This window comes from Amblyomma americanum, chromosome 6 (genome assembly GCF_052857255.1).
Source record: "Amblyomma americanum isolate KBUSLIRL-KWMA chromosome 6, ASM5285725v1, whole genome shotgun sequence".
Taxonomy (NCBI): domain Eukaryota; kingdom Metazoa; phylum Arthropoda; class Arachnida; order Ixodida; family Ixodidae; genus Amblyomma; species Amblyomma americanum.
Window position 1 is genome coordinate 38492072 of NC_135502.1, and position 23788 is coordinate 38515859.

The following is a 23788-nucleotide window of genomic DNA, read 5'->3' on the forward strand; positions in this document are numbered from 1 at the left end:
TTTTAAAGACATTTTACTTTTAGATACCTTCTTATCCCTGTCACACAGGCAAGTTTCGTGTCACTTTCAGTGAATGACACTCTCCTTTAGGGTCATTCGCGCAGTAGCACACAATGAACTTAAGTGACATTCGTTGAAAAACGCACTCGTGCCGAACTCGCTACGCTCAACTTAAACGTACTATCACCAAAAACTCAAACGCGAACAAGAGAATTGAAATGCCGACACAAAAACAATGTCAGTCGATTTGGGTAATTAGGCCAAATGCGGATACGTGCGCTAGCATGATGTGCTTCGGTGCTGCGCTGCTGTCTTAGGTAAATGTGGCTGTTGTCGTGTGTGTTCTTTCATGCAAAAGTGAGAGAAGGACATGGCAACACCTGCCATAGCACCTGCCTTGCGCCACTGCTAACCTCCCCTCCGGCAACACCTTGGCAATTAGGCCACCCGGTGGGCAGGTTAGCAGTAGCGCAGTGGCACAAGGCAGTTGCTATGGCAGGTGTTGCAATCGGTGGAGCTTGGGTTGCTCTTCGCGAGCAGCCTCTCACGATTAAATGGGCTGCTGTCTGTCATGGTGAGCAGGTAGCCCACTACACGGTGGGCAGGTGAGCGCCTGCCACACAGCCGGCTTCAGACAAACAGTCAGAAACATACAGACAAACCGACAAACACACAATCCCCAAATGCGGTGAATGGCCACCTTAAGTATTAGCGCGCTAAAACACAAAATATTTTTGGAATACCAGCGAGGTTCATTAACGCCTCTAAACAGCAGCCTTGGAGCCTTCGAAGTGAAATTTACCTGCGCTAGTATTGAGCACCCCCCCCCCCCCCCCGTTACGATCTCCCCAATTTGCTGTTCGTGTTTCAATTGTCTTCTAGTTTCGTTTATTGCTGACAGTACTTAACGCTGTCTGTCGAAAGACTGTCATGACGTCACGATTAATCCGTCTGCACCTGTCAGGGTGACAGCGCGGAGGGCCGACAGGTACAAATAGATTAAATGCGACGCCAGTGGCGGGAGGGCCGTGTTTAAGAGGCATTTGCCCCTGCGTTATCGATTTCTGTCGGCCTATAGCAATGAACCTAATAAACCACCCCGCAGTTCTTCGTTTCATTCTCTGAGGAAATGAATGTTGAGGACGAGCAGGTGCGGCGAATTCACCTTGAAAGAACGGCGGCGAGGAAGGAAAGTACAGTCTTTGTCAAAAATATATAGCCCAAGTGGTTTGCTTCCAAGCCCTGTAGCGAGGCTCTCTAGCACATCTGACAACCCTAAACTTGGGAGGGTTGAGGACTTAAGTTCTTCCCGCCTTCGTGTAGTTAAGGACCCTGAGTATGCAGGAGGAGCCGCGCTGCAGGGCTCAGAAGCAGATCCTTTGGGCTATATACTTTTCACAAAGACTGTACATGTGCAGCATGTTGCCGGAAAGGGTCCATTCTAAATGACACTTTTCTTCCCATGGGCAGCATCATACCGCCAAAGCGACACCTCACAAGATGAAGATCATCCGCTGGAAGTGTCACTAAACTTGCCTGTCGCACCCGTATTAAGCCATAATGTGGTCCTTTGACCAGCTATTCAACTTTACTCGTATAGAGATCACAGGAGATCGACTGAATAGTCCAAATCTTTCAACAGGTGAGGGCTACAGAGTATTCGGCTCGTGCCTCTATAAATACTAATGCGCGTTACTCCAGAAGAACACAACAGCCTTGCTGTCTTTGAAACAATGCTGTCACTGGCTGCACGAACTTAGAAGAGACTCGGCTTTGTTCTCTCTGTGCAAAGAAGAGCTCTCGCCTTTCTGCTCGCACATGGGCCCCGCAGGCAAGTTGCAGAAAAGCTTGCAGAAAACAACTACGCAGGAAGAACAAAGAAAAAAATTTGAAGCTGTCAGGTCTGCAGTCATGTCGACGGTGCTGGAGTAAACCTGGCTCGCCAGACAAAGAATGGTGCAAGCAAAACAACTATCTGCGTGCTCGACAGGTAACCCTGCTTGAGGTAAGTGATATGTTTCTCTTTTGTTACAGTAACTCGACGACATTTTTTTGTTTATTTCATAGAAACGAGAAAGTAGATCTGTCTTATTCGATAACTCACACAGGTTATGGTGAGTGATACTATACACTGCTCTTTTTCCTGTTTTGTTGGTTCATTGGAGACTGCGTTGAGAATGTTATCAACGAAAAAGTGACATGAATGCGCATCTGCTGGGCATGACACTACACGATACCATTATGGAAAACAGTCCTCACGCTTGTAACGACTCTAAAAGTACATGCACAACTTGTCATAAGGAAAAAAAGCGAGGAAAATTCCTTTACGAAAAAAAAGTTTTTTGAAGTACGAGAACTATACTTCGTCTCACAAGATGTTTGCAGCACTACGGAAGGTAGAGCTCTCTCGTCCAATCAGGGCTGCAGAAACGCAGAAAATAGTCCCTCGAATATTTGAGGAGTGTATGACTATTAATCAAAACAATAAGCATTGCAACTAAAAACATGATTTGGACAGGTATATTTAAATGGTAGGGAGCGCTTCAATCACTGGTGAAATTACCAGACAAAGCCCGTACGGACACAGCTCTGCGGAGGCCTGCTGCGAGGTAGTGATGCGTCGCCACTTTCCAACATGGCGTCGGACGAGTCTGTTGTGTCTCCTGTGTGCTCTACACCGACAGTGCGCTGTTTCCCCAAGCAGGCGAAGCAGGTGGCTTTAAATGTTCTTGAAGCGCTTCGCGTCGAGTGCGGGGGCAGTTGGAGTACAAATGCGCTCATCAAGAGGACGGCAAAACTCACGCAGGTGAGCGAGCGAACGCTTTACAAGTGGACAACGGAGACGTTGAACGCGGGCCGAGTGTTGTCACCGAAGAAGCGTGCTGGCGGAAGAGGCCGCGAGCAGACGAAGAAGCTGGACGATTTTGACCTGAGCGTGTTGCGAAGGGTGGTACACACCTTTTTCCAGAGAGGGGAAATTCCAACTATCGCGAAGGTGGTTGCGCATTTCGAAGAGGACGAAACGCTACCGACCGTGTCCGCAGCGACAATGCAGAGGATGTTGAAGAAACTTGGCTTCCGATTTAAGAAGCGCTCTCGGAATGCGATGTTAATCGAAGCGACGCACATTGTGCAGTGTCGCCGCCGGTACCTGCGCCAGATAGCGGAGCTGCGACGCCAGGGTAGGCCTATTTTCTTCACCGACGAAACGTGGGTTAACGCCGGCCACACGCGAAGTCGAGTGTGGACTGACTGCACCATCCAATCTGCACACCAAGCGCATCGATCCGGACTGTCGACTGGTCTACAAAACCCCAGTGGCAAAGGTGGCAGGCTTATTGTGACGCATTGCGGTAGTGAGCAAGGTTTTGTCGAAGGCGCCGCGGAAGTTTTCCGAGCGAAGAAAAACTCGGGCGATTACCACGAGGAAATGAACGGGGAACACTACGAAAACTGGTTCTCCAGGAGACGTCTCCCACTACTACCACCCGGCAGCGTTATAGTGATGGACAACGCGCCATATCATTCTGTGAAGCAGGATAAAGTGCCGCGGATGAGTAGCCTCAAAAAGGACATACAGGCTTGGCTGTCCGGAAAAGGTGTCGCGTGGAGCAGCGGCATGGTGAAGGCCGAGCTCATGCAGCTTGTCAGCAATGTGAACACAGGTGGGGAGCAATACCGTGTCGACTGCATTGCTAAAGCTGCTGGCCATCTCGTTGTGCGCCTGCTACCGTACCACTGCCAACTGAACCCGATAGAGCTTGTCTGGAGCGACGTCAAGGGTTTCGTGGCCAGCCAAAACAAGATGTTTAAGCTCCAAGACGTCGAGCCTCTGGTTTGGCAAGGCATCACGCAAGTGACTGTTGAGAAATGGAAGAATTACGTGCAGCATATTATAAGTTAGGAAGATGTGATGAGAAAACTGGACCACATCATCGACGATGTTGTTGACCAGGGACCGGCCATTGTTGTCAACCTGGAGGACGACACAACCAGCAGTGCTGAATTCAGTTGTTATGGGGACGATGAGATGATCGAACCCGTTTAACGTGCGTTGCCTCTCGCGCAGCACATGGGCTTGTTTTGCATTTCGCCACCATCGACACTCGGCTGCCTCGGCACGCTGGAGTAAATAAATTTATATGCACATGACACGATTACTGAAATTTACTGCGACGCGACAACAGAGGAACTGATGAGAACAGTACCCTGGTTGTCTCACATATATCGGTGGACACCCGAACCGCGCAGTAAAGGAAGGGATAAAGGAGGGAGGGAAAGAAGAAAGACAATATCTCGGTGGACACCCGAACCGCATCGTAAAGGAAGAGATAAAGGAGGGAAAGAAGCGAGAGAAAACTGAAAATTGATAGTTGGATTTTGAGGAAAGGCGCGGCGCTGCGCGGTGGAACGCCTGTGGCTCGGTGCTACTATAAATAGAGGTAGAAAGAAGCCACCTGGACATCAGGTGGATCGAGCCACAGGCGCGTAGGAACACACTAATGTAGTGCGCGCCATCCTGATTGGACGAGAGAGCTGTACCTTTCGTAGTGCTGCAAACATCTTGTGAGACGGAGTATAGTGCGATGTCGACGGAAGTTTCGAAGATGATATCGTGTTCTGAATGGATGTTGTGTAATAGTGTACTCAATCTATTTGCACAGTGCAAGATCACTATACAGCTCACAAACGGCGCACTTCTGTTCATACAGACACAGTACATCGATGGGTCATTCGCCATATAATGTGGCACAAAGGTCTTCATACTCTCTTCTTTTTAATGCATTTTTACTTTTTACGACTAGGCTTCGAGCCTCTCGCCGGACGCTCCCTCCTCAGTCTTTTTTTCTTTCCTCCATGGCTACTACCTACCGCCTACCATGGACCGTCGCTAAGAGCGCGCTGACTGATCACGGTGAGCAAGGTGAACGCGCTGTTGACGGGAACGTGGCGCCATCTGGCGCCGCCGCCCGGTGATACTCCACAAACTGACGATGCGCACTGCTAAATGTGAAACAAATCGCTTTTTTTTTCTTTTCATCCTTCCTTGGAAACGAAACGAACGCTTGTAGAGTGCAATGGCTCGATTAGATCGATTCCGCAAAGCCGTTCTCAGATACATAGAGAGAATATAGCCATAAGTGTTGTCTGTTAGGTCGTAGGAAGTCCTTCGATGTAAAATGTAGCCAGACTCTCTGGTGGTGTATTTTTGTTTTTCTTGCTTTACAGCGCTTTTATCAAAGCCAAAAAAGTTGGCTTTGTTGATGTAATATAAGACACAAAACATGAAAAACATATCTGTATGTATTAACACAATTTGCAGTATATTTCCTGTTTGTCCAATCATGAAGCTCCCGTCCTGTGATGCCGTATCCACTGCTAAAAACCACCACTGTATGGAAACACCGTCAGCGCCATGTATTTGTTTTGCGAGAAAATTAAAATATTAAAACCGGAGTATACGCGGTACGACCGATGCTAATAGCATCACTATAACTTAATGCCCACAATATGCTGCTTCCTTTACAGGCGCACCTCTCGACAGCCATGTAATTGCTAAACATTTAGAACGTTTTCGGGTGATGTTAAAATACATTTTACTTTTGTTTTATTTGTATTTTATTCAAGTATGTTCTGGATATAAAGTTCCAGTTAATATAAGTCACAGTGCCAATTTCATTAGGCTTTCGCAAAAAGTGTGCTGATTTCATTGAAAAGGTTTCCACGTAGTGAATCGCGACAAGCTCTGCCTACATTCTTACTTGGGCTCTTTGCTCGTTATCTTGGTGAGCATCGTGCCAAGGACGTAATTCTGACGTTACCAGAAAAAGGCAACGCGGAGAGAAATCTGTGAGCCTGTGAGAAACGAGTCAGAAACTTTAACGACTGATCCATCGAAGCTGCTGCCGGAACTGTGGCATCCCTAAATTTAGAAATGCCTCCCCCCTCCCTTACTCTTCCCCCTCCGACGCAGGTTTCGACGTGGGTATGAATGACCCGCTGGAGCTGATCGGTCACATGTACAAAACATGGGGAATCATTCGCCATCGGTGGCAGGGTGATGGCCTCTCCAACTGCGTGCGATTCTTGGTGCCCGTCGACAGGTTGATTGCGGCCATTAAGATGCGTGACACCAAGACCGGCTACATGAACAAGGTGTACCACTGGACCATCGATCTGCCGCTTGCAATAGCGAAGAGCATAAGGTCAGCCAAACTCGTTGTAACAGTATGCGATACAACACCCAGCCACGTGGTGACACTTTTTCCCGCCCCGATACCAGGCAGTGATTAAGTAATGCCAACGGAAAAAGTCTACTCTTATCCTTGCATGTGCGTCACTTTTGGATAAGCATAATAGGGGAAGAGAAATTAGAGGTCCGTTATGGCACACATGAAGGAAGCCAACAGTCAATGAAACGCTTCAAATATGCTTCATAAGAGAATGTTTCCATTTTTTTTTTAAAGCGGAAGCTTTACTGGCCGCAGGTTGAGCAGTTTCGCGCGATTCCTGGAGAGCCGTGCTGCGCATGCGCGAGGAGCAGTGACGACACACGGCGCATTTCTCTCTCTCTGGCTCCCTAGTCACAACTGCGCATGCGCCACTAGTAGCACCGAGCCACAGGTGTTCCACCGCTGCGCAGCGCCGTACCTTTCCTCAAATAATAATAATAATAATAATAATAATAATAATAATAATAATAATAATAATAATAATAATAATAATAATAATAATAATAATAATAATAATAATATTAATAGGTTTTGGGGGAAGGAAATGGCGCAGTATCTGTCTCATATATCGGCGGACACCTGAACCACGCCGTAAGGGAAAGAATAAAGGAGGGAGTGAAAGAAGAAAGGAAGAAAGAGGTGCCGTAGTGGAGGGCTCCGGAATAATTTCGACCACCTGGGGATCTTTAACGTGCACTGACATCGCACAGCGCACGGGCGCCTTAGCGTTTTTCCTCCATAAAAACGCAGCCGCCGCGGTCGGGTTCGATGCCGGAAACTGCGGTTATTTAACGTGCACTGACGTCGCAAAGTACACTGGTCTCTTGCATTTCGCCTCCATATAATTGCAACTCCTGCGGCCGGAATCGAACCCGCGTCTTTCGGTTCAGCGACCGAGCACCGCAACCAGTGAACCACCTCGGCGGTTTTCCGACATTGTTGTGTTCGCGTTTATTTGTGTCTTTACTTGATGTTTTTCTTTATGCCAGTCCACCCACCAAAGCGTAAATCCAGCACGACGTTGCTCTCGTTAAACTTTATTTTTTTTCTCTTTTCTGCGTTTTCTCTTCCTTCTCGCCTCGCAACGCCATTACCAGATCACAGGACAAGCTGCGAAGTGTATTAAGTAAATATGAAAACATAACACAATACGTCGATAACAGCAGCATGCCGCGTTTGTAGGCGGCACAGAAAAGATTATTTTTCGTTATAGATTGAATCAAACTCTTGCTAATCAGCCCTCGTAGGTATTTTCAACCGCATCCAGCGCACATGCTCGCCCCGCGCACGGGGCACCGAGTTCATGCCCTAAAGGAAGAAAAAGAGCTGTCTGTCTTACAGGTCCTGTGCCATTTTTATTTGAGGCCAACCAACCAACCCTACGCCGCTCTGCACCACGATTTGTCAGTTATGGCCGAGTCAAGTGTGAGTAGCGAGCTCTTGATAGCTCACGAGGGCTGAACGCGCAGTGAATTTAAGCAGTACCCACGTCCGTAACGAAGTGGCAGACGGGATGTCAATCCTCCCGTCTCAAGGCTTTTAATTGCTGGGATGCCTCGGTTTGCTTCCTTTACAGCCTCCTACCCCCTCCCCCCTTTTTTTTCATTTTTAGCACAGCACAACATGAGAGAAATTTCTCTGATTCCGACGTCAGCTATAGCAAGAACGCAAAGAAGACTGCCCAAGTTTGTCAAGTTGGGGCAATGTCGCGTACAAGTCGCGCGCAGGAATCGGGTGTCGATGTGAAAAAAAAGTCGGCTTGTCGTTTGACGGCAAAAAATTATTTCTTGGGCAAACTATATGCAGTCTTGATTTAAACGACACTAGTGTTCTGAAGTTATTGAGCATGTAATGCTTCCCGCGGTGCCGGCTCAACGACAGTGCGAAGGCACTCCTGAGCACAAAGCTACAGGTTCGATACCTAAAAGTGGTAGCCAGAATTCCAAAGGACGTAGTGAAGACGGGTCCCTACCTGTGTTTATATCTTCGTGCGTGTATTAAAATCGAGGTCCCCAAAACAATTCCAGTTGGGTTGGCGCAAATCGAGGCGCTGACCGGCGGGAGGGAAACTCACTGTCACTAATCGGGAAGTGACACTAATCAGGATATGACGTCACAGACAATTCGGCGGGCTATGTCAGCAAAGCCACAAATGCCGTAAAAATATCGCGCTACAGCTATCGTAAAAGAAACAGGCATAAAACAGCCGTAAAACCTCGTTGCAATATGCCTTATATCTTTGGCGACCCACAAACACACGCTGTAAATAAACAAGAAACTCCATTTCTCGTGTGTTTTTCCCACTGTGTACGACTGTTCCTTTCTTACCATCTTGCAGGCGCTGCCCCCCAGGTCGATTTATGGTTTCGCATGCCTGATCCTGTTAGCTTATTCTGAGCAGTCACTGCATAATCATAGTATCAGTTGTTGGTCATCGCCTCTCTTTTCAGCCTTTAGTTCCTGTGTCTCGTTCTACTAGCGCTGTTAGCATTCAGTCAAGTATCAGTAGGCCTGCTTCATAACTATAGAACCATATCCATAAAATAACCTGACCCCAAAGTGAGATTAGTTTAACTAGGGCTTTAAAAAATAGACTGAATTACAAATTCAACCTTGTTGATGGGCCATTTTGAGCACAGAAGAGTGCACACGAAGTCTTCGCCTCGACATCGTCAAATTTTCACGTTGAATTGAACCACTGCTTCCTAGAGCCCTGCCCAGGCTGAGCCCCAGGCTGAGTCTCAGACTGTGCCCGTGGCAGAGCCCCTCGTCCAGGCTACGGTCCAGGCTGTACCCCAGGCTGTGTCCAAGTCTGAGCCCCTGGCTGCTACTGCCCCGACGTCGGGGATAGAGCCGGTTGTCAAAGAGAAAACCTTCAGAGCAGCTGTCGTTGAGTTCTTGGCCATAGCCGTTGCCGCAGCTCTGTTCTTTGTCGTCCTCGTGGTTGCTCTCAAGCATCGCAAGCTGACCAGCCTGGACAGCGACCGCGAGACCTTGTGCACCAGCGAGACCTGCGACCAACTGGCTGGGGCGCTGGTCTCCAGCCTAGACCCCACGTCCGATCCTTGCGATGACTTCTACGCGTTTGTCTGTGGACAATACACGGGCGTGCAGTCAACTGGAACCGTCTTCGGCGATATGCAGGTCGAGCTCTGGAGAAGAGTCAAAGACGTGATCGCCACAGGTACTGACCGTGCATGTACTGTATTTTCCAAAAGTGACCAGTAAGCGGGGCTTGCTGCTCAGCCGTACAGTGGGGCCTTTACGGCACTCCCGAAAGACCAAAAGCTCTCGACTGGTGAGGACAGTGGTTCTTCTTACCTTGCCGTAAGTGCTCCACCATGCAGCTAAGAAACAAATGCTGCCGTCTGGTTAATTTAGTCAAGAATGTTACATGAACATCGCAGTATACTGCATGGTTTGAGGGTGCCATCGGTGCTCTACGGCAGGCTTAAACTGGATGCTGTACTCTAACCTCTTTCTGTTCTGGTTTCGCAAACCTAAACTAGCAAGAGCCCTAGCCTGAGTAGGTGAAGACACGTTGTATTAAGAGTGTCTCTCAAGTTCATTAGAGGTTGTCATTGCGGCAAGTATGAACAGCCAAAAACATGCGACTAAAAAAAACAAGGTCAGCTAGTATAGCTTGGAACAACTGAAAGCACAGCGAGTCGATATATTGCTTGTAAAACATAGCGTATAAAACAAACGAGGGTAGAACAGGCAAGAAAGTCACCTCTTTTGTGTACCTTGTGTCGTCCATATTTTCCTGCTCTCTGTTTAACTAGTGTAGCTTCATCAAGACTATAGATAAGAAAAAAAACAACTTAATAATCGCTTCCTAACTTCACCACCGCCAATCCTACTCGGCACGACTACAAACATGCAGCGATTGAAGCTAGTGAATAGTATAAATTCTACCGACTTGCATATAGCCGCAATAGATCAGTTTGAGGCAATACAGCAAGGCTTATGCGTACTACTCAGCCGCGTATCCGTGACAGCGAGAATTTGTGAGCCTGCAGTAACAAAAATTCCATGCAACCATTGCGATTTTCACACTGTTCCTCTTACTTCCTGCCGATACTGAAATGGTTGTAACGTCATGGCATATGTCTACCGACCGACAACATACTGGAATCAGTCAAATGGATACCTATAAAAATGCATTAGAAAATAATTTATTGAGTCAATTAGAAGCTCATCTGCATCATCTTTCTTCGCAACCTTCACAAACTGAAAGCAAGTCCTCTAACACCTTTAAAGTGCGCGAGTTTTTTTGGGAGCAGTGTTGCTTTCGTTGAAAGTGCAACCAGTCAACCTTCTTCAGTTATCTCAAACCGGGCGGCAAGCTCGGTTGTCAGCTGCCATGGTAATTACCTCGCTGACATTTTCGGAAACTGGAGCACATCATTCTTAATGTATTATGCTGATTAATGACCCTAGTCCAGAGTTGTGGCTACTGAACCATAGACACTCGACTATTTTTTCTTGTTAACGCTTCGACAGCTGCAATATTCTCACCCGAGCCAGTACAGTCTTTCACTGATGCCTCGCCACTATGTGTGTGGTGATGGGGGAGGGGGGGAGCTTAAGTGTCAGACTACACGGCTCCAACGCAAACACTCTAGTAGTATGAACACAAATGAGTAAGCATTTATTCCTAACTACAACGGTAATATCGGTACCTGGCGTGCTGAAAATAACAAGGAGACGCAAAGAAAAATTGAAGTTCGCCTCTATCGCTAGATTTTGGTGTTCTGATTAGAAAATGGTCTCACCAAGAACGGAGCTTTTATAAACCAGCAAGATGCCAGGCGTTTCCACTATCGGACGTTTTCGCAGCGTGAGAAATTTTACAGCGCGGATCTCTGAGGCCAGGCTGCACACCTGTTCAGTTCAAAACTGTGATCATGCACTCCCTTTTGGTACTGACGTCAAGAGTGCGAAGCAAGTCACGGAGAAATCTTAAATACAACTTTCTCTGCAATAAATGCGTTTTAAAATGAAAGAGCCATAGAAATTACTTTTACTAAGAACAGAAATTAGATCGAGTTGTCCGCAGTAGCTCCTTAATATGGCCCGCGACTAATGGGAAGTTGTAATGCGCACGCGTTCCAGCCCCCCAGACAGCTGTCGTACCGCCCTCCAAACCCTCCGTCCTGCAAAAGTTCCAAGCACTGTACGTGGCCTGCCTCCGGCCTCCAGTCAGTGACTCCAAGACCACTCTGAAGACTTTCCTTGACAGCCACGGTCTGGGGTTTCCTGGAAGTGCAACGTCCACTGACGCTGTGGTGATCATGTTGCGGCTTTCGTACCTTTATGACGTACAGTCGGTGCTCAGCGCAAGCTTCCTCGTCGCGAACTCGCAGCCGCAGAAGGTGCTGCTATTTAGGTACGGTGAGCCAAAACACACGTCTTAATTTCTATCATAGCTGACTTATGGACTTAGCACTGAATATTGCCTGATCTTGCTCCTATCGGTATTATTATAAAGTTACTGCATGTGATATATCACCAGTCGTGAGGTCTGACTGCTTGCTGAGTGCGCTGTGTGATCTGCGATGGTAGGTCCTAATGAAACCTGCAGTGACTAACGTTGCTCTAAGCAATATAGGCGTCAGTCGCTTAGTGCGTATATAAATCAGAATAATGTGGTAAATTATGTCAAAAATTTTCGAGAAAATATCGCCACTCTTCCGAGCCCATATTCTCTTACTGACGACCTTCTACTCGAGAATTTTTCTGTTCGACAGGTCTATTAGAAGATATATAGCCTGTATGCAGTCACAACTGTAAATTTTTACCTTACGCGATCTGCACGAAACCAGAGAAAATGTGAATTTCGTTGAAGTTATAGTATGATATCTCGTAACAGAACATCATATTGGAATGCTATTTAGTAATGACGTCGAGAGACAGTCGCAACAATCTTGTCTACCGCACATAAGATGAAGGCAAAATTATGGCCCAAATTTTTTGCGATGAACCTGTCCTGGCCAGATATTGAGCTTGTATCCACTCCTTGGTGAATCGTCACATATGTGTTGTTTTTTAGTGAGTATGATACGCATGCGTGTTCTGGTGACCTAGGTTGGCTGTTTCTCGATTAAACCTCAGCTGTTAGTCCGGCGTTGTCCTGTGTTCTTCTTCTCCTGGTGTCTCTTACTCTCGCTGGTGAAATTATGTCTGGCAATACAGTTGTGATGAAAACCATAAAAGAACTTAGATATCACTCACACTTCTGAACAGTGCTCATACTCGTGTTGTATGATGAAACTTATGGGAGTACAGAATGCAATGCTACCAGGAAGCATCTCTCTGGGCAGATCTACGCATATCTGTCACCTTGCTTTTTTGCTACCTCTTCAGTTTCGCTCTTGAGTTTGGTATCCCTGCTTCTGCACTACTTTCGTGGAAGAATAAAATGCAACCCTTATATATGCACTTACCCTCAGGGCCACCGTGAACGAGCGCTACGTCAGCTGGCTGACTAATCTACCCGGCAACGTGGACTTTGGCTACCGGGTTTTGCTGGGCGTCTATGGCGACGTGAAGTACGACGAGGACATCGTCCAGCGTGTGCGCCGCACTGAGAGTGCTGTCCTCGCTCTGGTCAAGAGCATGAATGCCCCGGGTCTTTCGAATGCGCAGCTCATTGCGGTACGACCTCGCGTTTGTATGCATGAGGCGTGGCGCCCTTAGTGGAAATAATCGTCGGTAAATTCGCGGGATAGTTTTATTTCTTTCCACGTTGTCATTTTTGCACCTTAGACTGTTACCTGGTATATTTGGCTTGCCGTTACTTGGTACATTTGGCTTGTCTGTGGTATTTGTTTACGTTTTGGGCTTTTTTTTTCACTCTTTGTAGGTATTAAATTGTTGGCGTGACTTAGTGGAATTTTCGGGAGTTTCATTTCTATGCATGTTGTTTGCTCTTAACCACTTTATATGCATTCCACTCTGCTTTGTAACGCCCTCGGACACCGATGGTATATTGAAATAAATGAATTCCTTTTTTAAGGAACACTGAGCACTAGGTGAGGTTGGCTTATGTTTCTATGATGGAGCTATTTATGATGTTTTATGATCAGGTATTTATGATGTTGATCTATGAAGAATTTACCTGAAAGATAGTTGATCAGAAACTATAGCAAGAAACAGCCACTTGCCACCAGTAGGATCAAAACCCACGACCTCCGATGTCGCGTACGGTGCTCCACCAACTGAGCTATGGCGACGGCTGCCCAGTCTTCTGCTATCGAGTGCACTTATATGACATGTCCAAACAAAGTGTCGTACAGCAAGAACTGGCTGCGTACAGTTTTCTGTAGAAGAAAGAAAAACGTGATACCAGAACTGCCCAATCGCCATGCGTGTAGCAGTGCTTCGTTGGCTGTAAATTTTCTTCAAACTGCTAGCGCCTATACCAAAAGCAAAATTAATTTTAAAAACTAATTTACGTCCAAAGCATATGCCCAGGAAAATTTTAAAAAGCTCCCTTCTTACATTCTGCAGCCTTTGCGTAAGAAAAGCAAAGGAAATGTTTCCAATAAATGCAGCCACTGCTAAGAATGTTATCCTATGAGCACGCTGCGAGAAAGTGTCTGTTAGGTTAACTACACGTCTCAGCTATATCACCTCATCCACGATCTAGGTCACCTCCAAGTACCGAGGTGAGCACACTTGTCTAGAGCACTCGAGTGGTGTGCTGCGCAGAAAATGAAGTGAAATCTTAATGCAGCTGCTTTGCTCGGAGCAAGGTGCCTCTGCGCGCACTATTTGCGCGTCTATCCGGTTGTATTTGAGCACAAATATTCTCTGTCAAACTCAGTACTTACTATAAATTTTCGCTTCCTCTCGTTATCAGAGCAATGCTCGAGCGCTCTATATATACAAGCGTGCTCAACTCAGTACTGGAAACCCGCGCGGCTGTGCCATCCACCCGTCTCAAATAGCAGCCTGTTAGTAACGAGTCGCGCACTACTACGACGTTTGCGGTGTCACGCAGACTGCTTGCTTATCTACTAGGGGAGGATGAACTTATCAAGGTAGCTCCTGACCGGTCATTATTAGTGATACCATATACGATGCGTGTCCGGGAAGTAAGAATACACTGCGTGCCATCCAGTGCGTTAAAAGCTAGTCGAGAGGTGGTAACACTGTCATATACTCTGAACCCTAATTTTACCTCTTTGTTCTTGTTTGTTTGACCGAATGGCACACTTTAATAAATACCTGCGCTGATTCAAACTCCCTCTTATTACAGGATATAACCCGTGATGAGCTTTTTTACCGCCAGCGGCTATTCAGACTCTGACCTGCGCTGCTATTATAATGTTAAGAATCGATGTCACTGACGACCTTTGCAAACTCGAAGACGGAATTCGTTCGAATACGCGGGTAACGACAATGCATATCTCATGAACTGGAACGTGATGCCTACAGGCGCAATACTTGCTTCGGCTGCATATTAAGAAACGTTGAAACAGTTACGGCAATTAATTTAAGCAAACGACAGGGTCTGGTGACAAGTGGCGTATACGCCTGCTTCCATGAGAGCGCCCGGATCTATATCACGCACGCCACCGCCTCGCTTCTGGCAAGATTCAAGTGGAAGATTTTGTAGGATGCCCCGCATAGCCCGAACTTGGCGCCGAGTGGTACGCTCACTCGTTTCTTCATCGAAACAAACATCTCGTTGGAAAAATATTCCCCGACAACTATAGTTTACAAGAAGTGTCGTGGCGTAGATTACAAGGCAGGCTTTTAGATTTTTACGACCACGGAATCCAGAAGGTGATTCCCAAGCGAAACAATTGTTTGCGTAATGGCGAAAAATATGAGCAAACATGAGAGTTGAGTTCCTCCTTCAGGTGGCAATGAGATGAAACACCTTGTTGATGATGAAATCGGGGTTTCTTGATGACCCGGTGGTTCTAACTCGCAAAAATTCACGTAACTCGAAGAAATGAGAAGGTTAACTATTTATTAACAGCCTAAATAAAACAAGAAGAAACAAAGCAAGGAGAAAACTATTTACAACATGACTAAACCGTTGATCAGACGAATTCAGCCCCCGTTCAACCCAGAGCGCTTGTTTTAAACCCTCTGTCTCCGCCCTTAACGGGGACAACAACCTATAAGATTACAAGCGACTCGACTCACCAATCAGTGGTCAGGGAAAGGAAAATAAGGTTTCGCCAATTAATCACAGATAGGGGAAAGAGTACTGATTAAACATTTGGGAAAGGAGAGGTCGAAATCAAATACGCAAACAGCACAAACGCGACCGCCCTCGCCCACGGCCCAGCCGTTACCACTTTCCTCTCTCTGTCGCACACGCGACAAACATATGCCGACGAAACGATCCCTGAAGTGTTTACAGAACATACCGCAAGAGATGAATACAGTCGTTACGGGAATAGTGGGCTTCCGGTCACTCGGCTAATACTCAGCCGTATCTCGTGCGCCCCGGAAACCTCGTCAACCCCTTAACAACGAACACACGTCGATAGCTGTACATAGTTAGGCTTCTTAAGGCGGGCTATGCCCGTGACGGCGCGGTGTAAACGAGGACGTCCGCCGCAAGCAGGGGAGGCCGAGACGGGGACGGGTCCCTTTGTTGGCGACTTCCGACCCCCCTGGAGCGGCCTTCCTTGCGAACACAAGACCAACGAGTTCGCGGAGAGGTCAGCGAACTCCATAGTGAGCAATGCAAAATGATTACTTCTGTGTTTTGCGGAGTAAATGTTTTCCACAGCCGTGTCGTTACTTTCCTAATGCGCCTCGTTCAATCCTCGCCTGAGTGCTTTTTGTAGAGTTGGCGCTCCTGCGCGTACGACCTGAGACTATTTATGGGCTGGTTGATATATCTATGCGCCGTCCAATCACGACAGCCAACTAGACAATAGCTGAACAAGGTATCGTGATTGGCCGTGGCGTTGAGACGTCACGGTTGCTATCGACATGGCCGCTGCGACTCTAGCCAAGTAGCAACCGATCTCGGCACACAAAAATGAGTGCGCTTAGCTTTATGAATTTAGCTCCACGTCTTCGCACCGGGTACTGTTACCAGTTTTCTGTCGACTTTATGGCTTCCGAGAAACAAAACAGCGCTTGCTTTACGTCACCTCCGACTCGTATAGTTTCTGCTGTCTTTTAACAGGAAGACAAGGACCTCCGTTACTACGGAAACGCGTCTGTGAAGAGCCTCGTGTCCAGCTTGAAAACCACGCTCAAGGCAGAAGAGCTGCACCTGCTGGTGTCGTGGGACGTGGTGCGCACCATGGCGCCTCTCATTTCCGTCGCCACGGTGCCCGGGGAGGGGGGCACCCCGTACACCCGGTGCTGGAGGGCCATCGAACACAGCATCAAGGTCAGAGGCAAAAATTCACAATTCCGGTTTTTTGTAGAATGAGCATCGCTTTGATTTAGGTCCGAGTACGCTGCGTTCTACGTGTGTACGTCATAACGTCATTCTTCGCAGTTCAATCCTTGGCTCCATAATGAGTCGTATTCAACAATCTCCGGGTAGGATTCGACATGCTAAGCAGTTTCATTTGACCCCAGTGGGATACGGCAGAGAATTCGCCTAACTAATATCTTGCTCTCCTACACAGTTTCCGAGATTGGATACCCCATCTTATCTGGCTTAAGGCAACAAACCCTTGTCATTTTACGAAATCCCTACTAACGGATTTACTGACGTCGCTAACACAATCTTGTAGCATTCTGTGAACTTGGCGACACTGAAAACCTAAGATCAGCTATTGTGCAGCTAAAGTTCTTTGATATTTAGGTGGTGAGCAATCCTGAAGTGCAGCAAACATTGCTTGATCATCAGTTTTTTTTTTTCAAGTAAGACGTGAAAGACGCCTGTGTGGATGCAGTAGACAAAAATGAACGTAATGAAGTAACTCTAGCATGTCCTGAGACAGCAAAAAAAAATTCAGTTCTGTTCCGCACCACATAAGAAGGTCCAGAAGCAGGAAGCTCTGCACTGACTATTCTACTCATAATTCTATTTCAAGGCAACTGCTGTGGCTGCTTACCTACAAGACAGCCTCGTTCCAAAGACGACGGAGGTGGCCTCCAGCATGACAGCACTGCTGCGCAACACTTATAACAAACTGTTCAACAACCCGACCTTCTTTTGGAGTGCCTTGAACAAGTCCGTGGTGTCCGAGTTCCAAGAGCTCCAGGCGAGGCCCCTTTTCTTCACCGCAGACGTCCAGTCATCACAACAACTGGAAGCCTTTTACGCAGCTTACCCGTATGAGCGAGAACATTCTAACTTCCTCAGATACTGGCTCAAAACGTGCGACCTGGCAGCCGAAGCGCAGAGGAAAACCATCGGGCTCCACATCAAAGCCCTGATACCGCCTAACGCCCTGTCCCTCACACCATCGAACAAGATCTTGCTTCCAGCATCCACTCTGCAGCTTCCGCTGTTGTCGATAGATGGCCTAACGTCGGCTAACTACGCTGGTCTCGGGCACATGCTAGCCCACGCCATGCTCCACAAGCTTCATTACGGACTCTTCGCGGCAGGCAGCAGAAGCAGTTCACTACTGGCACAGTATAGGACGCACATCGAGTGCTTGCAAGCGTCGTCAAACAGCAGCTCCGGTTCATCTTTTCCGGCTGGCTCCGAAGCCGACGCCGGAGAAGATTGGACGGTAAGATTCGGTGACATTGCCGACCTTGTGGGCCTCCACGTCGCCTACGAGACTTTCGCTACGCGGAAGCAACGCCGGACGCTGCCCACCAGCAACATGACAGAGACGCAGGTCTTCTTCGCCCTGTCTTGCTTCAAGTTCTGCGTGAAACCAGCGACCATAGACGGATCTGAGCCGAACAGTGACCAACAGACTGCCGCGTCTCGAATGCCCGTTCCCTCGTCCGAGCGATGCAATGCCCCCCTGAGACACCTGAAGGCCTTCGCCGACGCGTTTAAGTGCAAACCTTCCTCGCGAATGAACCCGGACAGAAAGTGCACGTTTTGGTGACCTCAGTGCATATCGATCGTGCCTTCTGTCAGATTTAATGTGAAATAGAACATTTTAGTTTTGTTGAGAACCAGCAAACCGTCGCAGATGCAATAAAACGAGTTCAGTGCATACTTCCTTGGCGCCATGCTTTACTCTCGCCGGGCTTAACACTGCTTCATTTTTTTTTTCCTTTGAGGTTCACTGCTTCTACGTTGCGCTGGCCGCATGAAGACTCTCTTCAAGTGGCCCATTGGAGTGATAAATTATCAAAGCTGCTCTTCACGTATCTTACCACGTACCTTGCGGAGCATAGCCGAGGTCTATCTACCGCACCAAACTAAAATGCGCATTTAAGACTTGGAAACTCACTTCTGGTCGCAAAAAAAAAGGTCAGTGGCAGTGATAAACGTAATATCGCCGGCTGTCGAGTGATGACCGTGTTATATAGACCTATCCACCGGGCCAGGAGGATGGCGGTACGCCTCTTCTCTGGGCTGTTGCAAGCCCGTTCTGCTGCCGCTTTCACTGTGCTTACAACAGGTGCACACAACAGCCCCGCGAGAACTATGGCGACACCCAGGCAATCCTTATTAGAAGAGCGCTTTTTTCGACACAGCATAGTCGGCGGTGTGGAGCATCACAAAGCAGCTGTGTTAACTAGAAGGACGGTTAACTAATATCCAATAGTTATCTTTTCAAATATTAGCGTCAGTCTCCTTATTTATCGAGAGGCATGCAGCCCACGGAAAACAATATTCACGTCAGTTACGAGAATTTCGAAAACGCAGTTAACCTAGGTGCTGTTGCTCAACAAATTTTGCTTACGTCGCGCCAAAATGCGTGCGCTTTCGAAAAGCTTGCAGTCAAAGCAACCCCTCCTGTGCGCGTATGTCGTCGAAATAGCCAAATTCGTTGGGCCATAGCGCCAAGCGTTACTGCGTTTTCGAAGTTCTAAAAGCTGATATGAAGAAGACTAACAGTAGCAGTTAAAACGTGAACTATTCAACATTTGTTAAACAACCTACTGTTAGCACGTCTTAGCTCTATTCTAATTCGCTACACAGCTGACGATACTATGCCAGAAAAGAAAAAAAAACGCTCTTCAAACTAACAAAAAAAACCTATTTATAAAACGTGAGGAAGGTCTTAGGTGAAACGCCTCGTATATACAGTATGGTTCAAGTTATTCAATACAGATTTTTCTTTTAAAAAGCCGTCAAAGATACTCCCGTCTGGTGTGTGCAGTATGATTTCATGCGAAGGCGGACATTATTTATGTGATAGAGTGCAATGAAAAGACTAATAATTAACTAATATTAACTGAATACTTTGTTTTAGGGCGCAAGGTTATATTGCGAAATTAAAAGTCGTCAAAATCAAAGGCGAGCACAGATTTTGAAATTGCAGGATCGGCATCACGTTTCGAGATATGGAACGTGAAAAAACCCCTGTTGAGATCTCAAGTGGGCTTTTCCACATTTCATATTGATAAAATAGGCGTTCTTTGAATGCAATGCAGATGCAGTTTACGTATTTTAGGAAGCGGGTAATGTTGACGTGGTTCCCGTTGCGATACCACGTGAAGCAACGCCATACTATGAAAATGTAACAAGAAAAAGGCAACTTAACGAGCTCCCAAACGCGTGTTTTCTACGCCACATATCTCGGTGCACGATGCTGATTCTGAAATTTTTAAAACTGGGTTCGTCTTCTATGTCCAAAGCCTTTAATTTCACAATATAACTTTGTACCTAAATCCAATATATAAAAAGTTGATCATTCCATTTTAGTTAATCACTTGTATTTTCGTTGCACTTTATTACGCAAATAATGCCCGCCATGCCGTATAATAAACCTGCAGCACAGACTGCACGCACATATCTTTCGGGCTTTTCAAAGAAAAATCTGTATTGAATAATTTGAAACACCCTGCATATGAAGCGCTATGTAGATCAGCGACTTGAGGTAACAGTAAGGTAATTTTTTTTTAACTTAACATGCAATTAGCAATATTGACCGGTACTAAAATTCTGCACTGATTTCGACCTTAACCAAAACAACGTGCGCTTAAAGGTTTTTTGAAGAACACCAGTTACCTCGAGCAGTATGGTGAAGCTAGGAACAATCTTAAGATGGAGGGAGCTACTGCAAGCAATAAAATTCCGCCTCTGTCTATGCCGAGGCGTAGAGGTAACTCTGAGGCATTAAAAATATACATGTAATAGGGAATAAGAATTGGTCAAAATGCACGCGGCAGGCCCTCTCAAGTTAAGAACAGCAGGTTGCCGATATACCTCCGAAACAAAGTTCCTGTGCATCTTACCGGTATACATACGTATCGGGCGTAAACTTTCCTGACAGCGAAAACACTTCAGATTACATTTAAAAAAAAAAAGCGGAGTCCATTACGAAATGAAAACTAATTGAGGCAACGACGAGAGAAAAGACAAAGGGAGCTGCGGGAACCGGAGAACAAATATGACGTATCAGACCATGCCGCAAGAAATAAATCGACATAATTGGGAAGATTTAGTGCTATGCATCACACGGCTCGGCTGTGTTGTATCGGGGCCACAGCTCGGGGGGGGGGGGGGGGGGGGGGGGGGGGGGTTGCAGCGCCTTTCCGATGGCCATCTTTTATGGCGTTGTTGGCGCTGAATATTGAGTTTCTTAATATACGTAGAGGAAAATCTAGCGCCACCGTCTATGCGAGTTTCTTAAAGAACGCTTCATCCGCCGCTGGAATGCCGGGGAGAGGAGGTTTCGTGTTTGGCTTGGCTATTGTTAGGCCGAAAACGTGGATTCTACCTCGAAATTGGCAGTTGCGCCGCGAGGCTCCCCTCTGTGCGTAGATTCAATTATCTCAATTCCGTGTCTTTCACTTCCTCAATAGATTTAACGCAAGTGCAAGTTTGGTGTTAGGCCGCTATGAAAACTTTCACAGCGTTTCTTCGAGGTTTGCCTCTCAAATAGTCGTGTTGTTACGGCTGAATCCACGTTTTATCTACAATATCCAAGCCAAGTAAGAAGCCTCATCTTGCCGAAATTTTTTCGCCGCCAGCTTTCCTTCCAGTTAAATTAAGAAACTCTACGGTGTTAAACCGACGTTGTGCTCGATGTGATCTTGTACAAGTATGGCCACAATGTGGCTTGAAAGAGCGGTGGTGGCACGGCCCAGCTTTTCTATGTTATGGGCCATGTGCTTTCTTTTTAAGCTTTAGCCGTCACCTATTAGCCTGGCCATTAAAATAGTCTCTCAAAAGAGCTCTCCCGGAGGTAAATCAAGGAACCAAATCACACCAGTTAAGCGGGTCAATGTTTGGGGGAAGGAAGTCAGAATACCAGAGTGCTATCGCTTTGTCTTCCCACAATCAGTAATATCGCAAAACACGAGCACCTCCACGCATCGCCTCCTTTCTGCTGAAACGCTTTTACTTTTGTACCTTGAAATCGGCAGCCATTAAAATTTAAGGCACCTCTACACAATAGAATGTTCTTTAAACCTGCAGCGTTGCAGAGGGTTGGCAGATTATGTTCAGAATGAGTTTATCATTTCTTCTTTTGTATGCACTCCAAAATTGGTTCTCAATGTGTCGCCGCCTCCTTACTAGCCAAGGTCATCGCCATTTCACGCACTCTCAGTGGCTTTTTCAAAGCAGGCACGAGCAATTTTGTTTCGATCAGCAACGCGGCGCTAGAATTTCACCTCTTCTCTAACTCACAGTGCACGCGGGCTGGCGTGCTAAAAGCAGTTGCCCGCGCCAACCATCGAACAGAATAGCAACATGTTTCCTCTGAGCGATAAGTACGCCCGAAGCATAGGGCTTCACCTCTGTGCACTTCAAGCAGGTCGGCACTCTTTGCATGGTGCCATACAGGACCCGAAAATTCCGTTGCGGAGCGTGCATTTCGCCATTACTCGGCACTAGTCGTGAGCAAACCCGCTCATTTGGTGCAATCACTCAGTGAACCTGGCGAGGAAAGCTTCGTTTCCGAAGCACGGCCGTTTCCGATTGGTGGTGCTGGAGATGCTGGCGCAATCGATTACCAATGAGCGACTCGGCTATTTTCAAGCTCGGAACGAAAGTTGAACTCGCATCTTGGATGTAAGCTGGTCGGCAATTTTCTGACCTCTCCCTTGTTTTCTTTTTTCGTTGTTGTTGTTGCCTCATCTAGAAGCATCAGTCTGGCGTACTTGCGCCAGCTGTCGAGTACCTGAGAAGTTGCTCTACCTTCGAGTAGGACAAAGACAACGAGAAAACCGCTCGCGGTTCGCTCACCCGCTGCGCTGCTTTTCAGACTCTAAGCGCATGTTGCTGCTAATTTTGATGTGGAATGTAGCCCCCTTGCTTTGTAAGTGACCTTCGTTTTATTTCGTTTATACCAACAGCGGCATGCCCCATCATGGGCGAAAGCCCCATTCGTTAGAAACTGTCAAACCGAAACACAGGAGCTAAGATTAAGAAATTGTCACAGTACACGACAAATTATGTGAGATGGACTTTATTGCGATCACAGGCTTGGTAATTGCACCAGATTTCATCGCTTCTCAGATTAAAACAGCACTGGAGGTGGACAGCTGCTTCAACATCATTTAAATGCGCGGTGCATAAGAGGGCGTGCCCTGGGATGGCCGGTGCATGATGCTTTCGGGGCCTGTTGGCGCAATTGAAACAAGCGATAAAAAAGAGGGCGCACGGGTGTATTCTATTTTGTATTCGTCGTAGCTGAGACTAGAGGTTTCCTTAAATGTACGGTGAACATCACTTACTCCTTGTACGCATATTGCTTAACACGTGCAATCTACACAACGGTAAGTGACGCGACCTGTCGACTTCTCGTTAGGTCTCCAGTCTCTGTGACAAAAACGCAATCTCTCATACCTTTCCAGCGTTTTGTCCCGCTTAGCGGAGAGGTTATTTGTATATTTTTGCCGCAGTTGTCTCATGCCAAAAGATGCCGGTGGCCACGCAGCCAACCACTTACGAGAACCTGGGAGAAATCATACACGATTTTTGCCGGAATCACGAAGTAACTGTGATACCAGGCCCTATCACCTCGCAGGAGACGAGTGGTAAGCCAAGACGACACCGAACTGATCTCGCTTACAAAAAAAAAAAGATGCCTAAATAGTGGCGGCACTAAAATTTTGCACGTCCCGGTCAGCGGCCCGCTGAATATTCTGTTCAGGCCAGAAGTGCATAAGTGCTTTTCTCTGACAGACTTAGTAATGAAAAACGAATAAACACAGTAATTCTTGGTTCGGAGTCAGTAAACTGAAAAGTTCGGCTTTTTTGCCTATTTTACGTGGCGCTTTTATTATCTCTGTGCACCAGGCAGTGTCTGTGTTCGGCGCTTGCGTCCGTGCCACGCTTCGGATGACAACCGAATACAGCTAGCTATCGCCTGCTAAATGTAACTTACTAATAAGCGTGCTAGCCGCGAAAACACAAGGTGAGCCAGTGTATCGTAACAGCAGGACACGTGTAATCTTTTTACGCAGTGTTTCCCGCGCTTAAATTGCAGTAAGCTTCGTCTAATTTTTTTTTCAGCAACCTTCGGCGA

At 47.0% G+C, this 23788-nt stretch overlaps 1 protein-coding gene across 1 annotated transcript; it reads left to right on the forward strand.

Moving 5' to 3' along the window:
• Positions 1–4813: 4813 nt before the first annotated feature.
• LOC144095214 (endothelin-converting enzyme 1-like) lies at positions 4814–18320 on the forward strand. Its single transcript, XM_077629001.1, has 8 exons — positions 4814–4915; positions 5975–6206; positions 7598–7658; positions 8943–9417; positions 11352–11625; positions 12689–12893; positions 16399–16608; positions 17264–18320. The coding sequence occupies exons 1-8, from the start codon at positions 4858–4860 to the stop codon at positions 18239–18241; spliced, it is 2493 nt and encodes an 830-aa protein (XP_077485127.1). The 5' UTR covers positions 4814–4857; the 3' UTR covers positions 18242–18320.
• The last annotated feature ends 5468 nt before the right edge of the window (positions 18321–23788 follow it).

Coding starts and splice junctions, on each gene's coding strand:
- LOC144095214 (XM_077629001.1), top strand. CDS start 4,858: ATGGCTACTACCTACCGCCTACCATGGACCGTCGCTAAGAGCGCGCTG. Junction 4,916..5,974: donor GAGCGCGCTGACTGATCACG/GTGAGCAAGGTG, acceptor CCTCCGACGCAG/GTTTCGACGTGGGTATGAAT. Junction 6,207..7,597: donor GCAATAGCGAAGAGCATAAG/GTCAGCCAAACT, acceptor TTTTTATTTGAG/GCCAACCAACCAACCCTACG.